General features: G+C 40.3%; 1 protein-coding gene and 1 long non-coding RNA gene across 2 annotated transcripts; one reads left to right on the top strand and one right to left on the bottom strand.

Moving 5' to 3' along the window:
- Nucleotides 1-9,649: 9,649 nt before the first annotated feature.
- On the top strand, nucleotides 9,650-10,738 carry LOC147324358 (uncharacterized). Its single transcript, XR_015130532.1, has 2 exons — nucleotides 9,650-9,960; nucleotides 10,276-10,738. It is a non-coding gene; the product is annotated as an uncharacterized LOC147324358 (long non-coding RNA).
- Nucleotides 10,739-16,749: 6,011 nt separating this feature from the next.
- On the bottom strand, nucleotides 16,750-20,438 carry etfbkmt (electron transfer flavoprotein subunit beta lysine methyltransferase). The gene is made up of 3 exons (XM_086302336.1): nucleotides 19,899-20,438; nucleotides 18,393-18,523; nucleotides 16,750-17,371 (listed from the first exon to the last, which is right to left on the bottom strand). Exons 1-3 carry the CDS (start codon nucleotides 20,192-20,194, stop codon nucleotides 17,022-17,024), a joined length of 777 nt encoding a protein of 258 aa, XP_086158462.1. The 5' UTR covers nucleotides 20,195-20,438; the 3' UTR covers nucleotides 16,750-17,021.
- Nucleotides 20,439-20,981: the final 543 nt, after the last annotated feature.

The raw sequence follows: 20,981 nt of genomic DNA, 5'->3' as shown, positions 1-20,981 counted from the left end.
ATAATAGATTATAGGCAGCCTGTTTATCGGGGAGGAATGTGAAGAATGGTGTTGCATAACAAAAATCAATATTTGTTTTAACACTCTCATTCAAAATAATAATGATCATTAAAATAATACACTTCTTAGTTATTTGGTTAACATGAATGGATCCAGGGTTACGATTAGCAAGTGACAGCAACAAAGCACTTCTTCGACATGAAACAAGCACTAATGTAAATTTCATTCTCTGTATGTCCTTGGTGTTCGAGACAGACAAGGAAACAACGCTACTCATTGCTAAACACTGAAAATAAATCCTTCAGTGTTCTGTTTGTCATTCACTACTGTACAGCATGCAGACAACAGTAGTGGGCCATCTACACATACAGGAACTGCTTGGACATTGAAACTTATGCCATGAAGCTCCCAGTGGATGATGTTAATAACAGATGTTATGGAATTTCTGTTAACAAAGTCTGCAGACACAGTCAACTGTAGTCAGTACCTTTATTACCAGGCGTGGGAGAAATACACAGACAGTCAGCACTGATGGTTATTGCAGTCATGAGTGCTCTGCGCTCTGGGCAGGGCAGCGCCTCTTTTATAGCATCACACAAACATCTCACAAAAGCTCTATCTCAATGGTATCATAACATACTCATTGCATACAATGCCCACAGGCTGTGGCTTTTTTTTCTGCTCTTGACGAAGGCGGTCGCACTTTTCTCCTCCTCCTCTCCCTTAGCTTCCCTGCTTAGCCTCTTATGTCCTTGTCTAGTCTCGTGTTTTTTGTATTACTTTTCCCTGGAACACTCTCACAGTCTGCTCTCTGAAACCTAAAAGAGGAATTATGGATTTGATCAACTGGTCCCTAAATGCAATTGACACCCCTTTCTCAACGAGAAGTTTGGGCTTGGGTGAGCTTGAGTGCTGAAGATATCTACCTATTCGGAACCATGATAAGAGGGTTCTGGCTGTTCGGAGCTGGGTTGGCCCTGACTTATCGAAGAATTAAGGAAGCGGAACCGGCTGTTCAAACCCCCACAAGGCTGCCCGCTGGGATTGAAACGATGGGAAGAGGCGTAAGTTTCTCAAAATGGGCTCATTGAGTGCAGCACGGATAAGATCTTGGAGAGGCTACGGCTGCTGTGGATACTCAGAATAAGACCTCTGAGTGCAGACTGGATTACATCTTGGAGGGGCTTGCTCGGAATAGCATCTCTGAGCGCAAATTGGATGACATCTTGGGGAGGCTCACTGTGGTCGTGAGTTCTCAGAATCAGCTCTTTGAGCACAAGAATGACAACATCGCAGAGCGCAAGTTTAATAACATCATGGCGAAGCTCATGGCTCTCCAACGGGAGATTGAGAGACCAGTGTTGGACTGTTAGAACAGCTTTGAAATTCATATGAGTTGTTCGCACTAAAGTAAAAAGTACCATCACTTCATGCGGATACCCTTTCGGCGCCAGCTGCGGTCGCAAGGCTGGAGCCCAACAAAACACCCTGATAACGACTGTGTTTAGTCTGTTCCTTCCCATTCCATGTAAGGCCACCTGGGTTGGCTGGAAGACTGTTTACTTAGCCTGGCAGGGCGAAGGACGCTGTCTCAGCTGAACTATGGACACGCACACACATACATATACACTAATATGCACACACTCATCCCCCCTCCCTTTCCAAACGCCTTCGATGCTTGTTCCCTCCTGGGAACACGGCGGGTCTGAGCCCGCGCTGGAATGGTAGCGCTGGGCAGGATGGCTGCTGTGTTTGCTTCGGATTACTCCTCACCCCCCACCCGACTCTGTGGCTGGTCATGTGTTCCATAATGTTGTGTTGTGGACATTTATGTGCTTTTTTGTGCAGAGGAGTTTTTTTGTTCCCATTTCACTGCAGGGCAACCTGCACGTGGCAAATAAAGCCTTGATTGATTGATTGATTGATTGGCTGGGCAGATAGCAACTGATCACATGGGAAAGTCAAAGCAAGACATACTTGCGGGGTTGTTGCAGGATGCAGATTCCGACGTGTCAGTGGAGATCGGTGATGCATCAGAATCTCCAATCTAAGCACATATGGCTTTATAGAGACAGATTGATTACAGTAGTTAGTTTGCCTGCCTGAAAGTCTGCCTTCTGTCATTTTTTCTGTTTTCTGTTCCCAAAAGGTTTATTCTGTTCATCTGGACGTAGCGCTTTCAGTGTGAGAAACATTTCATCACTCATCCAAGTGACTTCTTCAGTCTCAGCTGACTGCAGGTTTCACCAACCCTACAAACAGTTGTGGTGGCAGATTTCTTTTCTCATGTATTAATCACATATTTAATCATATCACATTAGATACAGTAATATCAATTTCTCACTTTACTATTGTAGGAGCATTCCTGTCACTAGTTTACATGCATGTGGAATGTTAACACAGTGAGGCCATTGTAATGGGAGACATTATACAGATAGTGAGACTCCTTCTGCTTATCAGGGATGTAAATCCTTAGGTGACGGCCAAGCAGAAAACAAAGTCATAATTCTCTCTGTGAAGGAGGAGGGGCCAACATGTGAGAGTTAGTGGAATGTTCTTTGTCTGTGTCTCTGTATATAAGATGCAAGGACGGTGGCCACAATTCAGAGATGGTGCTGGTGTTTCACTGGGATGCTCTCTCCACATTGCAATGTGTTTATTAAACCCACTTCAAATCAAGCTCACTGGGTGTGTTGCAGGTTATTGTTAAAATTTCCATAACACAGTATATTGCACAATGACTGAAAGTAGCACCACTGAATTATCAATGGGCTGTGAGATCAGTTCCTTGATCATTAATATGCAAATTCTCATGACCATTGATCAACAACTACAGATCAAGGGTCACTGATCAAAGACCTTGTCATGTTTTCTGTTATGTGAGTGCTAGGTGGCAGCTGGCCACTGGTTGGAAACTGGAGGCGGCGACTTTAAATTAGGACCTGACAAGACTGGTGTTGCTCTGCTTTGTTCCTGATTCTAACTAGACTGCTGTATCCTCCCATCCTGGAGAAAGAGCCGTTCAAAGAAATCATTAAAAGACTATAATTAGACATTTACACCACTGATGAATATCTGTAAACTTCTGACCAAATCTGTTTATTTAAAGATGGTCTTGAAAAAAGTCATTTTTGTAACTTCCAGATAACCTGTTAATGTCAGCTACTACTTATAAGGGAACTGCAGTCATCCTGCTGCTCACGTTTGCACAAAGCTTATACTCACACCCAGAGACTGATGAAACCAATATACACATTGCTCCATATATTATGCATATTATTGGACACATTATTAATTTTTTAAGTTCATTCAATACAAAGTAATCATCAGCAGTCGTAATAAGAAAGCAGTTTGATTTAACAAAGGAAAGCTTTCTGACTGCTCCATGATCATCTGAGAAGGTTCTCAGTCATCCAGGTCATCGTAGTCAAAGGAGCTTGCAAAGAAAAGCGTCTGGACTTCTTTAAGTTGCTTGAAGACGTTTCACCTCTCATCCGAGAAGCTTCTTCAGTTCTAAGGTCAAATGGTGGAGAGTCCCAGATATAAACCTAGTGGGAGTATCCCCCCACAGAGGGACAAAAGGACCCCCGATGATCCTCTAATCGCCTGAGCCAAGGTGTGAAACTGGGTGTGGGTCCCAATCTGCCAGAGTTTCGGGTGTTTTCGTGTGCTCTCCACCATTTGACCTTAGAACTGAAGAAGCTTCTCGGATGAGAGGTGAAACGTCTTCAAGCAACTTAAAGAAGTCCAGACACTTTTCTTTGCAAGCTCCTTTGACTGCTCCATGATCAACTTCCAACCTTCAGACTGGTAAATGTTTACTCGATATTACTGTCCGTAAACACAGAGATACTTGAACTGTTTTAAAGTGTCATTTTTTAAAAAACGTCTCTCTTTTTTGGCTTTTAGTCCTCCCTTTGTACCGATGTAAAAGACAGAATAGTAATCTCTCGCCTTAACCATCTTCTTATATTTATTGAAAGGCCTCCAGCACCGTGCAAGGTTGAACGGAGTTAACGGAAAAACGTGTTAGCCCTGTTCGGCTCCCGAAAAAGATGTTTGAGTTGCTCTTGTGTCTAACAAGATTATTTTTTTCAATACTACTCTGGGCTGTGTTGAGCAAATTGAGTTAGCACATTTTAAATTCCAAAAAATTATTGGTCGCTTAAATGACTAGTATGCATTAGCGGTTTTTGATACCGGCGACACGGGCTTTTGCCCGGGGCGGCATTGTGGTGGGGTGCGGCATCGGCAAAAACCCTGTGAGGAGAAAACTCTTAGGAGGCAAGAAACACCGACTCAGAGATTTTACATGTACATGGACGATGCCCCGTCACAGAGGGAATCGCGCTGGGGCTCTCAGTATATTCTTTATTTATACTCAAACAACTACAGGTGTGGCATGTATAGAATTCAATAATAACTCCTTAAAAGGAAAAACCGTTAGCTTATCTGTTGAAACAGGAGCTTATCTGTTGAAAAAGGAGGTAGCTTTTTGGCTGTCACAGCACATTTTTTCTGCACACAATGTCTCACTCCCTTTTCCTGCAATTGTCCAATTCACAAGCTCTTCTTCCTTTAAATGAAGCTACAAAGATACCACCACCGCGACTCTTTGGTGATCTATAAGGTGAAGGGAGGGCTGATTGGGTATATCCCGCCTTCTACTTCTCGCCTGTAGTCTACTCACCAGAGCAAATCGGTGTGTCTGGTCATCATGAAGATTATTCTGCTGACGACCTTGGCCCTGCTGCTTACAGCATGGACCCTGATGCACTTAAAGGATCAAGAAGCCAACTTACATAGAAGGGCATGGACATATGACAACTCACACCTGGCTGAAGTGACACAGGACCACATCCATCCCTGGATGAACAACGCCTGGTATAGATACATATATAATCGCACAGAAGGCAAAAATTGTTATATATGCTCACACATGCCTGCTACAACACAGCATGCTACATTATATGGCAGACCTATGAACATGACCCAAGTGACATGCGCTGTAAGCTTTGCCAGTCAATATTCAGGAATTGTCCTAAACCACAGCAACCCCCTGACTATTGGACTATCGTTTTGGGCTGTTTTTAAATGCATCGACCAGCATCAACAAAGAGCAAAATCAGGAAATTGATGCCATAAGAATAACTGTTATGCAACACCGAGTTGCCCTGGACATGATCTTGGCAGAAAAGGGCGGACTTTGTGTTTTGTTTAATACAACTTGTTGCACTTATATTCCAGACAATGTGCATTCTGACAATATGACAAATGCTCTACAATTACTTAGAAACATTAAACAGGCACAGGTAACCGATTGGGCAAATTCACAAAGTAATTGGTGGGATTGGCTTATGAGCGGCTCATGGAAAATGCTGATGTTTAAGGTTTTGATGTTTAAGGTTTTGATGTTTATTGGCGTAATACTTATCATGTTTTGTATCTTTACTACATGCATTATTCCCTGTGTAAGAGGAATGGTATCAAGAATGATATCCCAATCTCTTGTTGCATATGTCACTGTGCCAGACGAGGAAGAAGGAGAAGACGATGAGTATGAAACTAATGTGATGAATGATTATGTTTGAATGATACACATTTTATGATTAGACCGAAAGCACTCACAATGTAGGGTCTGTGTCTGAAACACATTGATGTATCTGCTGTATATTGTTAAATTCGCTACCAACAGGAGGAGAATGTTGAAAGATTTTGAGTTTTGTGTTTTGCAGCATGAAAACCTGGTTTTTAATAATGCTTTTACATATAAAAAAGTGAGCAAAAACCACAACTAGATAATACATTTAACAGCTTTATTTTTATGTCAGGCTCAAAATATAAAAATATCTCATGTAGTGTATAAAACACTTTAAAACAATGAATTTAGTTCGGCATAAAACCGCCATACGGAATGACATACAGGGAGGAATCTGAAATGCCATACTTCATTTGAAGAAGAAACACAGCTCATTGATGTTCAACACCTTCAGCACCATATTGGGATGCAGTTTGACCCTAAATGCATGATAATGGTCATCAAAATACAGGGTTTCCATCAGTTTTCCGCAGAGCAATACAATGTCATCTTTCACAACAATACTTTTGATCTTACAAAAAAACGGAATCTCAGACACTACATCTGTACAGATGATAAAGTCATTGTGGCACTCTGTACCATGTGTTATTATCCACTTAGCTGAAAACAAACTGGTAGACAACACAACTCCAAGAAATTTCTGGACCTTCTTCCAGCTCTCCAAGTGTCACCATCTTTCCTGGTCCTAAAGCTAATGTTTCCAGGCTAAAGGCCTCCCAATGCTTTATTTTATTACTATTATATTTATTTTTACTTGTGGTGTACTGTGGAGGTACACTCTGTAAGGCTGCATCTTTAGCCTGAGTATGAATCTCTGTGGTAGTGAAATGTGGAGTGATGGCATTAAGGTGCTCTTGAATATTTGTGAAAAGACAAATACAGACAGGCAATAAGAATCAAGTGTTTCTTAAATTGGTAATTCATAACATAAAAATAGAAAAGAAACACAAACCTTCTTGAAGACCACAAGACGCCTTTCTGCTTGAGAAGCTGACACCTTTCCTGGTCTCTTCCGACCCTGACCAGATGGTGGAATCAGATGTAATAGCAATAGAATTGCTGAGAGGTCACTGTCCCAGCCTGCAAAAAATTATTTGTTTTTAATAAAGTTGAATCATCATCATCAACAAAAACACATTTCAATGCATCTGCATTGACAAAATGTTTGAGTAGACCCAAAAGACAAAAAGGATAACTGTTCTGTGTGCTAATCAAAGAAACAACAGCTCACCAATGTCAGCATTTACGTCAGTGGCATCCTCAGGAAAGTCAGCAGCCAGGAAGAGTTCTTTCCACATCCCCATTGCCGAGCTTAAAAACTGGCACTTTTTGCACGTACGAGCACGCGCTCATGCACTCTCACGCACGCGCGCCCACTCATCCGAAAAAGGGGCACTTCCGGGCCATGCGGTCCCACTGCGCACGCTCTGTCTTCTCGTAGCGGGTGCGTTTTAATTAGGTTCATCAGCCATTGTGCGCATTTTGGCTTTTCATGGTGAATTTATACAAACAGGAATTACTTTGTCTTTTTACACTGACACTATAGAAAGACTTTTGTTATCAGACAATCGAGCTGAAACGGCAAATTGTGTGTGTGTGTTTCTTTTATAAGCAGATTTTCTACGGTTAGTTAAGCGACTACCCAACCTTGCTGCATTGTTACATTGTTTCTAACAACTGAGCATTGTTGGCTGTTTCAGACTTTAAGACACCGTAAAAAAGTAACACCCCACCTTGACCTTTTGACCTTACCGGAAGTAGGCTACTCTGGAAGTGTGTAATATGATCCATAAGCGCGACGAATTGCATCCAGTGAGGGGAGGGTACTCTGGAAGTGTGTATTGGATTCCATATGTGTGACTAATCACGTCCTGTGTGAAAAAATTGTTTTCTCCCTTAGAGGAAGGGGGGTCTGTGGAGGGAGGAGAATAAAAACGGGGAGGGCCAGCACTTTTCTATGCACAGACAACATGGAGCCTTTCATTCTGCAGCCCTGCGTTCCTCTGTACTTGGACGGGGAAGAGATCTGCTCTCCCATGGGAGGCAGCAGCGGTGACTGGTCCTCATCGGTGCTTAGTGACACCCCCGTCACCGTCTACAGTAACAGATCAGAAGCAACCGATGCTCCGTGGAAAGAAGGGAAAAATAAGAGCGTCTTCATGTTCCGCAATCAGATACCGGCTCCGAGGAGCTTGCGGGGAGAATGGCCTCACTACCAGCACTCAACCCTACCTCCTGGCTGTTGGGGTGAAAAAGAATGGCATCCACCGGTTCTTCATTATTCTTGACAAGAATGCCATACCATGCAAGTCTACCTCTTCACTTGGTGCTTTTGATGAACTGTTTAAAGCACATTTTGTGTTTGGCACATCTTACAACACTATGCTTCACAACATGTACACGTTCATCCAAACCACAGGTTTTAGAAAACATTTAAATACCAAACACCTTAACTATTTTGACCAACAGGCTACTAGTGCCTGATGTGGCAGTTAAAGACGTTAGCACTACAGGAGAGGTGATGTCAACTAATGTAGAAGAAACACCCACAACATCTGAAAAGTTGAAAAGGTCAAATAAGAGCACTTTGGATATGTGTGCCTCAGCTGCTGCACAGCTCAGGGCAGCTGGATTAAGCCAATCTACTGTGAATAGTTTGGTCTCCTCAATGGAGTATGTGTTTTTTGAGATTCATACTCAGGCTAAAGATGCAGCCTTACAGAGCGTACCTTCAAAGTACACCACAAGTACAAATAAATATAATAGTAATAAAATAAAGCATTGGGAGGCCTTTAGCCTGGAAACATTAGCTTTAGGACCAGGAAAGATGGTGACACTTGGAGAGCTGGAAGAAGGTCCAGAAATTGCTTGGAGCTGTGTTGTCTACCAGTTTGTTTTCAGCTAAGTGGATAATAACACATGGTACAGAGTGCCGCAATGACTTTCTCATCTGTACAGATGTAGTGTACATGGTCCCTCCTAAACAATGTAATAATGATACTAAAATAATGGCATCCAGTGAAACACACATCACTCAAACAAACCTTTTTCATATTTGATGGTTAGTATCCCAGTTGAGGAATCTGTTACTATATCCTCAAATACATCATCATCCAACTCAGTCCCTGAACTATCAAAAACTTTCACTCCTTTTGTTACGGCTGGCACACCAAACTTTGCAAATGCTGGAAACAAGCACACAAGTTTGAGTAAACAAAGAGATTACATGACATCTAATGTTTTGTAGCCTAAAATGAAGATCATTTCAAGATACTTTTTCAAAAGTGACTCAGATAAATAAAAACGAAATTGTTAAGCGCCAGTAACATGCTTGATAAGTGGTAGATTAAAAGGAGTGACACTTATCAGGTGGAATATTATTTTACTGTCTCTGTGTTACTATTCAGACTCAGTATTATTGCTTTTGCATCACTTATGGTTTATCATTTATGGTTACAGAAGAATCCTGCATTCCAGGCTTAATCATATTCATGTTAAACTGAGCAATAATAAGAGGTCTGCAGATACATGCACTACACACTCCCCACACATTCCACTGTAATGCTGTCAAAGCTGAGGCTGACTAAAGACAACCCCATATTTGGTTTTGGACAACAATTGAATACACTTACACAGAGTACACACATTCAAGTCCACACTACACGCACCTACATAGTCATGTAGAACACGCACACACTTATGGAGAACTGTGAGGGCGTCTCAGGACATGCTCCCTGTTTGACACACACACACTCACAATAGACACGAATAGATATACACACCACACACACTGGTTTTCTCTAAGTGCTGGACTGAGTGGAAACATCTGGAGGCCATATAAGGGGAATGTGATGGACCGAGTTGAAAAACAGGAGGAGCCCAGGAGTTATTAGAAAAATATAGTTTCCATTTATTTAACCCCCAAAAATTATATTTACAAGACTAATAAATGTTGAGCTCATAAAAGAGGTCAAAGAAACAAAACTGAACTCAGGCAAAGACTGCAACCTTAACAAACCAAATGACTGCCCAAACATACATAATTGACCTAGGTGTAACCCAGAGTAATTTCCTGCACTTATTTCCTGCCATTGAACGCATCACAAATGCATGACTCCAACCACATGACTTTGCTCAGCCAATCGAATGGCATGTAGGTCATAGTAAGCCTGTCCCGGCTTCCTCCCGTCAGATGCGTGGAGGCAAGCCAGGTGACAGAGCTGTTGCAGGTGTGTATTGGCAAACATTTGCTTTTCCCGTTTTAATGCATTTTTTTAACACCAACTAACTTATGCAACTTAGATGCTGATTACTGTGAGCCAGAGCCATAATGTTGTTGTGCACTGAACAGAACGGAATTGGTGAGTTTGAACTTTTAATTGACTGTTTGTATTGCTACCAGCTGACCCTAATCGGCTGCTGCCGGTCCAAACAATTTGATTTGACTGATAGTTGTTGGATAGTTGTTGAATAACAAATGTTGTGGAGCTACACTGTCTGTCTGTCAGTCAGTCAGTCAAATCCTTATTGGTTAGAAATATTTAACCAATCTATTGTTTGTTTATTTTTATAAATTGTGTACACAGGAACAAGAATAACTTAATGTATTTAGCTTAATTGGCTGACATTTTTGTATGTTCTTGTGATTTCTTATTGGCCTTGTTTATTTAATGCAGGCCAGGTGAACCTTTTTTGGGTATGGAAAAGGATGGCGAGCCAATGAACAGCTAGGAGCAGGACTCATTCTGCATTGAAGCTTCCACTGGACTGGTAGGAAGCTATCAAAGGCGACGCTCTGTCCCGTAATTTCCGAATACACTGATTTCCACAATCATACACACCAGTTCCCCCGTTTATGGACAATAGCGCTTGGACATCTCTCATGGATATTCAGATAAAACTCATGGACTTCAGTGTGGATCAGTGTTTTCGATGTTAACATGTGTTATTTATGGGGAACTTTTTTGAGAATCTATATTGCTTGGTATAAGCCAGAAGAATTTGCTTAGTTGTTTTTGTGCACCCCCACTGGGTTTTTCTATTAATTAAATAGCTACAGCAGGAATGATTATTTAAGCTTTCATTTTCTTTTCTTAATTTTCTTTGCTTTCGGTTAAATACATGGTACCTGCAAAAGCATTTTGTGTTGTGTGTATTTAATTACTGCCCATCAGCTCCAGTAGCATTCCTAAATCTTCTGATTAATAATAATCACACTCAATCCCTAGCCTGTATTAACTCATTAGCGCTACATCAGTGTTACATAAACATGAAATGACATACAAGGGTATATATAATGGCTGATCAGACCATTGTGACACATGAGGGGTAACAAACAAAACACAATCATAAATCACAAACGATGCAGTACAATCTAGTTTGTTAATAAACTAAACACTAAAGAAAATCAAAAACCCCATTAAACCCTAAACTCAAATATTAAATACAAATACTTTGTTTTTAAAGTAAAGAAAACACACATTCCCCCCTTCAGCAGGAAGTGATGGTGTGGTCCAATTATCTTCCTTTGTATTTAATGGTTTCAAACCCTGGCTACCATCTTTTGTCCAGCAACTCCCAGGGATGATGGCAGGTAAGAAATAAAAAGACAAAAGTTAGTCAGAAAGCAAAGAAATTAAGTAGTATGAATACATAAGTAAACTAAATGTGCGCGCTTACAAATAGAACAAATGTATCCAAACCAATCAATAAAGTTATCGGAGACTAAAATGTATTACCATGTTCAAAATGAAGAATGAAAATACAAAAGTTACCGACTTTAGAGTGTGGCCACGGGTTTGGCCATCACAGGGAACTTCCTGAGTTCTGAGAACTGACTGATACTTATCATGTGACTTGACGTCATCATTGCAATAAAAGCCTTGTGACATGGTTGTTCGGGGGAGATCAGCTCTGAAAGGTTTATGATGCTCATCTTCCCCACATATATATGTGTATAATAAAAACCACTATTTTGACATCTACTGAGGACCATGCAGTCGTTTGTCTCCTCCTCAAAAACTCGAACCTTGACACACTCACATTATACAGTTTTCCCACTAAATATACATTCATAGCTAAGATGATTTCAAAACGTAAATGATTTTCAATTAATCATAAAATGCAGTTTGAAGAGACTAAATAACAAAAAGAACTTAAAGCACCTTGAACACCTTTTTTATACAATGTTGTTTTCTTACCAGCAATGAAAATTCCTTAAGGCTTGGCTCAGATACTCTAGCAAATTTCTGCACACCTCCCAGTTTTGCTTTAAGCAACATGCTTCCTGTGGACAGTAATTTCTTATAGTCAGTGCTCTTCTTTGAACTACTGTAAATAGAAAATGTGAAAATTAAAACAGTCCCATAAATACCAGTAAAACAGCCTTGCAGCGTTATTTCTTACACTGTTACTTTTTTTCAGTGTAACAAGGTGTTTCAGCCCTTTGGCTGTAGTTTTTAAGCCCTGTACTAAATGAGTATTTCACCTACATGAAATATATTCCTCAATACAGACCTAAAATAATTACTAGTACTTTTACCATTTGTCTGATCTAACTTAGCACTAGGGAGTCAGTATTTTGTTCATCTTTAGTTTAACATACTGCACAGTCTGCTAACAAAAATGGAAAAAGGTAACTTGTGTCAATACCATCATTAGTTAACATCAAGTTAACTCACTACAAATACAAACACTGTCATCTTAAGTTCAAACTACAAAAAGAAAACATTACAAACTGAATCCTGGATATTTTGGATACTTTATCAAGCTTATACTGCCTGCTGGTTGTAATCACTGTAACTGTAAAATCACTGAAGACAGTGGAATTGAAATAAGACAATAACCTTACTGAAAACGACCTCTATATCTAGGTATCCAAAAAGAAGTGAAAGATGTAACATCAGTGTAAAATTTTAATTAGTTAATGCTTGCCTTACATAATTTAAAATGTAACAATAATAAGCGAATTGACCGTGCACCAAGGTTAGCCAAAATGCTAGTTAGCTAGCTAATGTTAATATGTAGCTCCCAACACATGGAGGGTTTAATTTAATGGAATTTCAAACATGCTAGAACACAACACAATCACCACTACACACTGAAATAAATTAACAAGCCTTACAGTCTTCGCCAACACTAATTAACAACGCTACGTTAGCATACAGGCAGTGTCACATTTGTTGTGGTGATCCTCGGGTTGGGGAATGGTGTTCATACTGGAGTGCAAAATTAAAACCAAGATGGACAAGAAAAGTTCAAAGCCCTCAGGTCCTCAGTTTAGAAAAAAGAGAAAAGAAGAGGAGAAACAAGAAAAAGATACAGGTAAGCAGATGTGTCATTGGATGATGGCAGGTCATCCTGAAACAATCAGAATCAGAATACTTTATTAATAACCCCTAAGGAAATTTTGTGGGTTACATCTGCTCCAAGAAGAAATGGTAAAAATAGTAACAGTAACAGACTAAACTCCAAACAATACAATATGTTTCAGATTTTAATATTAATTAGTGTTACAAGATAAATATATATTCTTGCATATATGCATAATATGTGGAGCAATGTGTATTTCATCAGTCAGTTAAACCTTTGCCGTATATACAATATTACAAGATAACAGAGTCTGAGTAGAAGCAACAGGATGACTGCAGTAGTAGCTGACATTAACACATTATCTGGAAGTTACAAAGAGCAGTCGACCTACATTTGCTCACTTTTTCAAGACTGTGTTTAAATAAGCATGGTCAGAAGGTTACATCATGGGTGTAAATGTCTAATTTTACGCTTTAACGATTTCTTTGAAATGCCCTTTTTTGGAATTCTACCGCAGTCTAGCTAGAATCTGGAACCAAGCAAAGCAACGCCAGTCTTTAAGGTCCCAATTTAAAGTTGCCTCCTCCAAGCTCCACCCCCCCTCTCAGGATGAACATAAACATTCTTTGCACAGATGTTCGGTCGTCTCCTCCTTCTTGACTTCTTCTTGAACTGCAGTGTGCGTAAAACATGGCTGTGTTCCTCATCCATTCATCCATTCGCTTCCGCTTATCCTTTTCAGGGTCGCGGGGGGCGCTGGAGCCTATCCCAGCTGTCATAGGGCGAAAGGCGGGGTACACCCTGGACAGGTCGCCAGTCTGTCGCAGGGCTAACACATAGGGACAGACAACCATTCACACTCACTCGCACATTCACACCTAGTGGCAATTTGGATTATCCAATTAACCTATCCCCACAAGCTGCATGTCTTTGGATGGTGGGAGGAAGCCGGAGTACCCGGAGAGAACCCACGCAAACACGGGGAGAACATGCAAACTCCACACAGAAAGACCCCGGCCTGATGGTGGAATTGAACTCAGGACCTTCTTGCTGTGCGGCAACAGTGCTAACCACCGTGCCCTGTGTTCCTCATCTCACGGTAATTTTCTTTTAGGGCTGTGTCCTTGTTTTTCTGTCTATTGAGCATTTCTGCTAATTAGAAAACCAGCTTCCCTCTTGTAAAAGTCCCTCTAAAAATGAGAAGAAGAAGAAGAAGAAGAAGAAGAAACCCAAAAAACAGCAGTTCCAGGGATTGGGCTGGAGGGAGAGTCGAGTCGAGAGGTTGAGTGCGCTGGCCTTATGAGTCCCCGGCTAAATTACCCACAGGTGTGAGCAATCAGCAGAACACTGAGGCCCCTCCCAGGGGTGAAGATGCCGACTTGGAGGGAGACACACTGGCACACACCCGGACCATGACACATTGTGAAACAAGACTAAATCTCTGTATCACAACGGTTTCTATGAAAACATGTTGTTTTGTGGGGATAATATGACAAATCTTTTGTGGTTCCTATTAATGATCTATGGTAATTAATAAAGAGGAAGGAAGAAGAGGAAGCTTGAACAGGGGTTTTGTCCATTTTCATGAGAAGTAACAGCATGAACATATTTTAACGAGAAAACATGTTTTTTTTTTCATCACAAAGATTGTGATGTGAAGCATCAGCTGTAGGTTAAAGTGTCACTTCAGTAAAGCTGCTGGGAGAAAGAAGTGAAGACACACGTTTTAACAGAAGGCTTAAAACACCAAAAAAACTCCAATATCATTTTTTTCTTAAATGTAAAGAATATAAACTGTTAAGACAATGAGTTTTACTTCGTACTGTCCATGTTATGTTGTAGTATCCATTTATGTTGTAGGCTTCTTTGCTTTGTGGACTATAAAAAAATTGACGAATTCACTAAATAAACTAGACTTTTACAGTCTGCATCTTTACTGTTTTTTCTGCTTTTGTTCACTCCTAGTTTGACAAAAAACAACCCCAAAACAAAACACCACAGACACCCACTAACAACAAACACAAAACCCACAAACTATTAGCTGCTTTTTTCCCCCTAAACACAGGAGCAAATAACTGTGATGTACTTGTAAGGAAAGTGAACCCGTAACTAATTGAAAGCAGGCCACAGCTGAGTCAGGGCTAATAGAAATAAGACCATGCGGTGTCCAGAGTGCCTATACATGCAGTGGGATATTCCAACACATTTGAAAGACTCATTTTGTACCTCAGGAGGCAACCCCATATAAAGGAGGCAGATAAGTCGCATGGTTCAGTCGTTGCTCCAAGTAAAACCTATTGAAATCAGCGATTCTGAGAGTCACATTGTGGATATGTTTATTGCTGGACAACACGGCTAACAGCCTCACACACTCTTTAGACTTTAGAAGTTTTTTGTGTAATGGTTTAGTCTCTCACACTGTTAGATTTGTATTGTTCATTGTCATTTATGCTTAGAAATATTTACTCATATATGCTTAGAAATATATAATCATTTGTAGATTGAAAGAATGTCTCATCCTAGGAGGTCTGTAACAACTCTGTGTAGCATGAAGAGGGGGGTGCGTTCACTCCTCTACAGAGTGTTCTGGCATAGATCACACACGTCCTAGGAGAGGTCGTATCTTCTCTTGCTCATTTATGGTATAGCAAACACACGTATATCCGTGTGAGTGTAAGAGCCTTTTGTTTAGATGGACCGCTAGACTCCTGGCACCAGCTTCAGGGAGCCTTCATGGGGTCACACTCTGGCCCCACACACACACACACACTTACACAACGCACAGGCAAGGTACTCTTTGTGTGTATGTAGACGTCATATGTTAATGAACCCATGTATATTCATGTAACCTCCATAAAAGAGCAGTGTTACGGGGGAGCGGACGAGAGCGACTGTGGTCAAGCGAAGGAACGGCGCTTGTCGTGGTTCTCTCCCTCATGCATGAGTAACATAAAGAACTTTGCCTACTTGGTGTTCAATGCTTTTGCTGTGTAGTTAAATTGTCTCGTTCCAGCGGTGGGCCTGTGCTAGACAGACCCAACACACACCTTACCCTTTTCTCCCACACTACCACAACGGTGTGATTCTCAAAGTGCGGCTCAATGAACAAACAAAGACTCTAAAGTCAGAACAGAAAGATACAGTTGAAAGATTGGAGATGAATGTTTTTGTTTTTATGATGTGTAGTAAACTATCCCCTCTTCTATGTCTTGTTGTGTTGTGTGTACCTTAGAAGTCAAACTATACATTAACCATAGTTATAAAAAACATTTTGAATTTCATTCAGAGATGTCAAATCTACGACCCTTTACTGGCACAGCCTCACACGCTAAGATTTTTGATGTTTTTGTGGATAATGGTTTAGCCACAAACATAATTCCCACTTCTGGATAAAGATCACTGTATCTTCATGCTTATTATGAAATTAAGCGTGGCACATCTTTACTAAGTTAGTATTTACTAATGCCTACATAATAATAGTAATAATAATGCACACTATGTACTCTGTGACATTAAGGTTCAAGAGTTTGGTACCAAGTTGTTGTTTTTTTCCCTTTGTTTTTGTTTTTTGTCTTTTGCCATCTTCTGTTCACCACCCAGTGTTTAAATTGGTCAAAAATTTTAAGCCAAACTTTCCAGGTTGTATGAATGGCCCAGAATGTTTCTAAATTTTGTGACTCAAAAGTGAACGATGTGAAATACATTTAAGACATGAGTTATTAAACAGTTGAAAAAGATAGTGTGATGGCCATAATACTTTATACAGGTCAAATATTTCAAGAATCATATTTCTCAGTGTTTCTTGTTGATTTACCAATATATTCATGAGAGTTCTCTGCAAATGTTTGTGAATAGCACTAATATGCAGTGTGTAACTTACATGCATTTAAAAATTGTGATCAAGTTAACAATACACTAAAATTATGAATAACTTTAAGCTTGTATTCCCTTCCACTTCTGTTTCTTCTTTTCAATGAAGACTTTTCATGACCCAGAGTAAACAGTAACTGCGTAGAAGTCACAAAACATCTTCACATTTCAATTCAGGGGAGTATTTTTGATACAATAATTAGGCAGAGATTAATACATCACAGATGCTACGATTTATTTGTTACAGTTCAGGACGGTAGCACCAAACAGTGCTGAAAGTTAGACCATAGTTCTCCTCTCTAACAGACTCAGGCAGCTCAAACTGGGCAAGCTGATGCAACAGCTGTCGGATGCTGTGACTCTCAAATTGGGCTCTGCCGGGATCTCCGATAAGTACTTTAGTGCCATGGACTCTGACACAGCTGTCCAACCAGCTGTGAAGGTGAGTGGCGAGGGCCTCATCGTAGAACATGTCACCTAAGAGGATCAGGCTGAAGGCGTCGGGTTCTGAACCAATCATGTTTGTCGTCAGACAAACAGGTGGTTCCAGCCCGTTCAGCTCACAGTTCATTTGGGTCGCAACAGCTGCAACTGTAACACAAACCAGTAGATTTAAGGCTTCTACTGCAAGATATGGTAAAATACTATAACAGCTTCAATAGTATTTAAAAATAACTATTTTGTTAATGTTATCCTCCTTTTTGGCATCATCTATTAGCCTTTTTTTTTTTTTACTTTAAATGCCAGTAGTAGTGCAAATGTATCACCACCAATAATTCTAGACAACACACAGGAAAAAGTATTAATTTCTTTCAGATAATGCAAAAAGCTACAGCAAAAATGCAAAACTGGACATAAATCATAATTTAAAATAATCTAGAGTCAGAATGACTTTTGAAATTGGTCATACATGTGGATGTCTAGTGGGTGTCAATGGAAAATTGTACTTAGTAGTCAGTATAGTCTTTTAATGATATAAGTTTGCATATGGTAGAATACTGCATGTAATCATTTGTGTTTAGAAGTATATAGTTGGTGGCATATTGAAAGAATGTCTCATCCTAGGAGGTCTGTAACATTCCAGGGTGTTCTGGCGTTCACCCCCACATCCTAGGAGCATGGGAGAGGTCGTACCGTGTCTTATTGTTTTACGGTAGGATTAACGTAGCTATATCTGTTCTAGTCTAAGTGCTTTTTGTTTAGATGAACTGCTGGACTTCCAGTCCAGCAGGTTTAGGGAAGTCGTTTATGGGGTCACACACACACACACACACACACACACACACACACACACACAAGCACCCACTGAAGTATAAATAAAGAACGGGGCAGTTTCTCAGTGCGAGTCTCAGTTCTGGAGGCTGCCCTTGCTAGCAAGAAATTCTGCGTGTTTCTCTTCTCTGATTCTCTACTGAAGAAGTGTTTTAGAGTACATCTCTTAACAGAGGGATAAAGTGTATGTCCTTGCAAAGCGTAAAAAATACACATGTGAACCATTTTAACAACAAACCTACTTTCTCATAATTCCTGCTTTTTTATTTAACAGTTCAGAAACATTCAGCAACAATAACAGATTATGTGAACACATAAATAAATACACACAAATGCGTACCAGTGTCAACGTCATTAGCTACTACGTGAGCAGCACCACGCAGTGTTGCAGCAATGGCAGAGGCTCCACAGCCGCTCCCCAGATCCAGGACTGTCTGATTCCGGCACACCTCAGGGTTATCTAAGATATACCTTTAATAGGAAGTCATTAAAGAAAAACAAACGATTTGTTATCAGAAATTGCTGGACATCAAAAACTACACTAGCTAGCGCTTTATTAGGTGTACCTTCTTTGTAGTCTATATTGTGATGACAGTATCATAAAGTTGCTGTAGATTTGTCAGCTGCAAACACATGACGTGTGTGGGAATAAAGAAAATATTTTACTGCTACACATAGCTTTCATCATTATCATTGCATTAAAACGTTCATTAAGAGCTACTGGCATTAGATTAAAACTTATATTAAAGGTGCGGCTATAATCATTTTATACACACATTGCAGGTTGTGCTCATGAAAGAGTTGATGCTCAGTCTATTTAAAGGTCTTAAGTTTCATTTGGCGCGATGTCCTGACGATCCATGGTGTAAGTGACTTGGAGCAACAGAAGGTTAACAAGCCTACACGCTTACAAACATAAATGCTTTTAAAGAAAGGCCAGGCCAAAGGCCTGGAATTCATTTTGCTTCTAACTGCATTTGAGTTTGCCTAGTAACAGGTGACAGAAGAAGAGTCGAGAAGGTTGCAAACCCTCAAGGACCATCTGGAGGGTGAAATAAATTGCCATGTATGGAAGAATGTGATAGAAAGAGGAACTTCTTTGTCTGTTTTTATCTTTTTAAATTGACCATTTACTGTAACTGATGCATGTCATATTCTTGTTAATGCATGACGGAGCGGAACCCTGATGTCTTAAAAGCATTCTGAAGTGTATTTTTGGGTGAAGATCTATGCTGTGTTGCAGTGTACATACATAATACTCATCTGACAGGAGTGCCACCTGGTGTGGTCTTCTGCCGCTGAGTGTTCAGCAATGCTCTTCTGCATATGCCAGAAAGTTTATTCTGTTCTGTTAGAAATAAAATTTTTAATAAAGTTTCTTTTTAACATGAATTTCAATGTATGGTTATAATAGAGTTGGTACACTCGTTATTAGAAAATTGCAAGTATTTAACGCCATGGTGTGAAGGGTTGGGCGTTGAAGGTAGACTGGTACACACTAACACTAATACAGATCACAATCAGAGAGAACCTGCCTTAGGAATGGATGGCAGTTATGGTAGGATGGTGTTTCTGTGCTGGCGATGGCACAGAAACTGTAAGGTTAAAGCTGACACCAACGTAGAGGAAAACATATAGATATAAAACATGTCAGGTAACAACTGTAGAGGTATGCGGAAGGCCCATGAAGCTTGGTTTGAACTTCAGCAGGTCGTCTTGACCACGTCTACATGCCTAAATGCTCTGAGTTGCAGCCATGTGAATGCATTATTAGATATCTGTGTTAACGAGCAGTTTAAGACGTGTACCTAATAAAGTGACCGGTTAGCCATGGTTGTCATCTTACCTCGACAGTGCCTGTCCCCCTGGCCAGTATATAGCCCAGTAGGGGTCATCAAAGGGCCATAACTCCGGTCTCTCTCGCCAGAATCTGCATCGGGGGGTGAATAACCTCAGCCTGATCTCAGGAGTCAGGCTCTGCTCTCCTGTTATCTCCGTGTTTTCTATAATAAACTTCCTGATGTGCTCAGCAGATGGGCAGACATTTGAGAGGTATCTGTGTCCTTGTGTCTGCGTAAACACTTTGTAAATAAGTTTACCATGGCGGCTGCATTGCAGGGGCATTAAAAGCGCTGCTGACATTATAACAAAGCAGAGATAAAAGCAGCTAGACTAACGTTAGCGGGGCTTTCAGTCCCATTAGCCTCATAACTGCATTTTTGGAGAGGCTTTTACTATTTCTCGTTGAAGCTAACAGTTGTATCCTGTTATTTGTAAAGCGTGACTCTTCAAAACCTTACAATGGTGCAACAATCAAGTTAACAAGGTTAACAGATAACACGATTCTTGCTGCTTCCCACACGAATGCAAAACAAGGTCGGACGAAGCTTCCTTCGACCGTCTGGAAACAACACACAGACTCTCGGTTCCGTTCAAAACAATTCCTACCAGTGGTTTATATGCAGTATTAATGTAATTTTAGCTAATGATGGGCGTGCATTTATTATCTGTTTATGGGATATATAGTGTTTTTCTCTCTCAGTCAGTGTAATTGGGTTTGTGGACACGCTATTCCAAGTAATACATACCTCCCCTGTCAGAGCATATTAAAGTACAAAAGTGCAACTTGACCAAATTAATTTTAAAACAGTAAAACATAATTAGAACATATATATGGGTGGGAAAACCGTGATTGTATTGAACAATTACAGGTTTCTGCTCATTATTAATGTTTCCTTTTTTTAATTGAATTAGAAATTGAACAGATTCATGTTGGTCTATGTAACTCAACTTCACTGATCCTATTTTACCTACTGGTAAAAGGCCTATTTTTTACCAGTTTATACAGCTCATAAGGGACAGTTTTGCAGTTTTTCTTTCACCTGATGCATGCATATTATGTCTCTCTGTCCATCTTAGGCAGACATAT

This window comes from Aulonocara sp. 'chitande type north' Nkhata Bay, linkage group LG7 (genome assembly GCF_057382095.1).
Source record: "Aulonocara sp. 'chitande type north' Nkhata Bay isolate Kocher_YH1m ecotype deep benthic linkage group LG7, A_spYH_male_GT1.1, whole genome shotgun sequence".
Classification (NCBI taxonomy): domain Eukaryota; kingdom Metazoa; phylum Chordata; class Actinopteri; order Cichliformes; family Cichlidae; genus Aulonocara; species Aulonocara sp. 'chitande type north' Nkhata Bay.
Note: the sequence above shows the minus strand (reverse complement) of the source record. Positions and strands in the feature narration are given on the sequence as shown.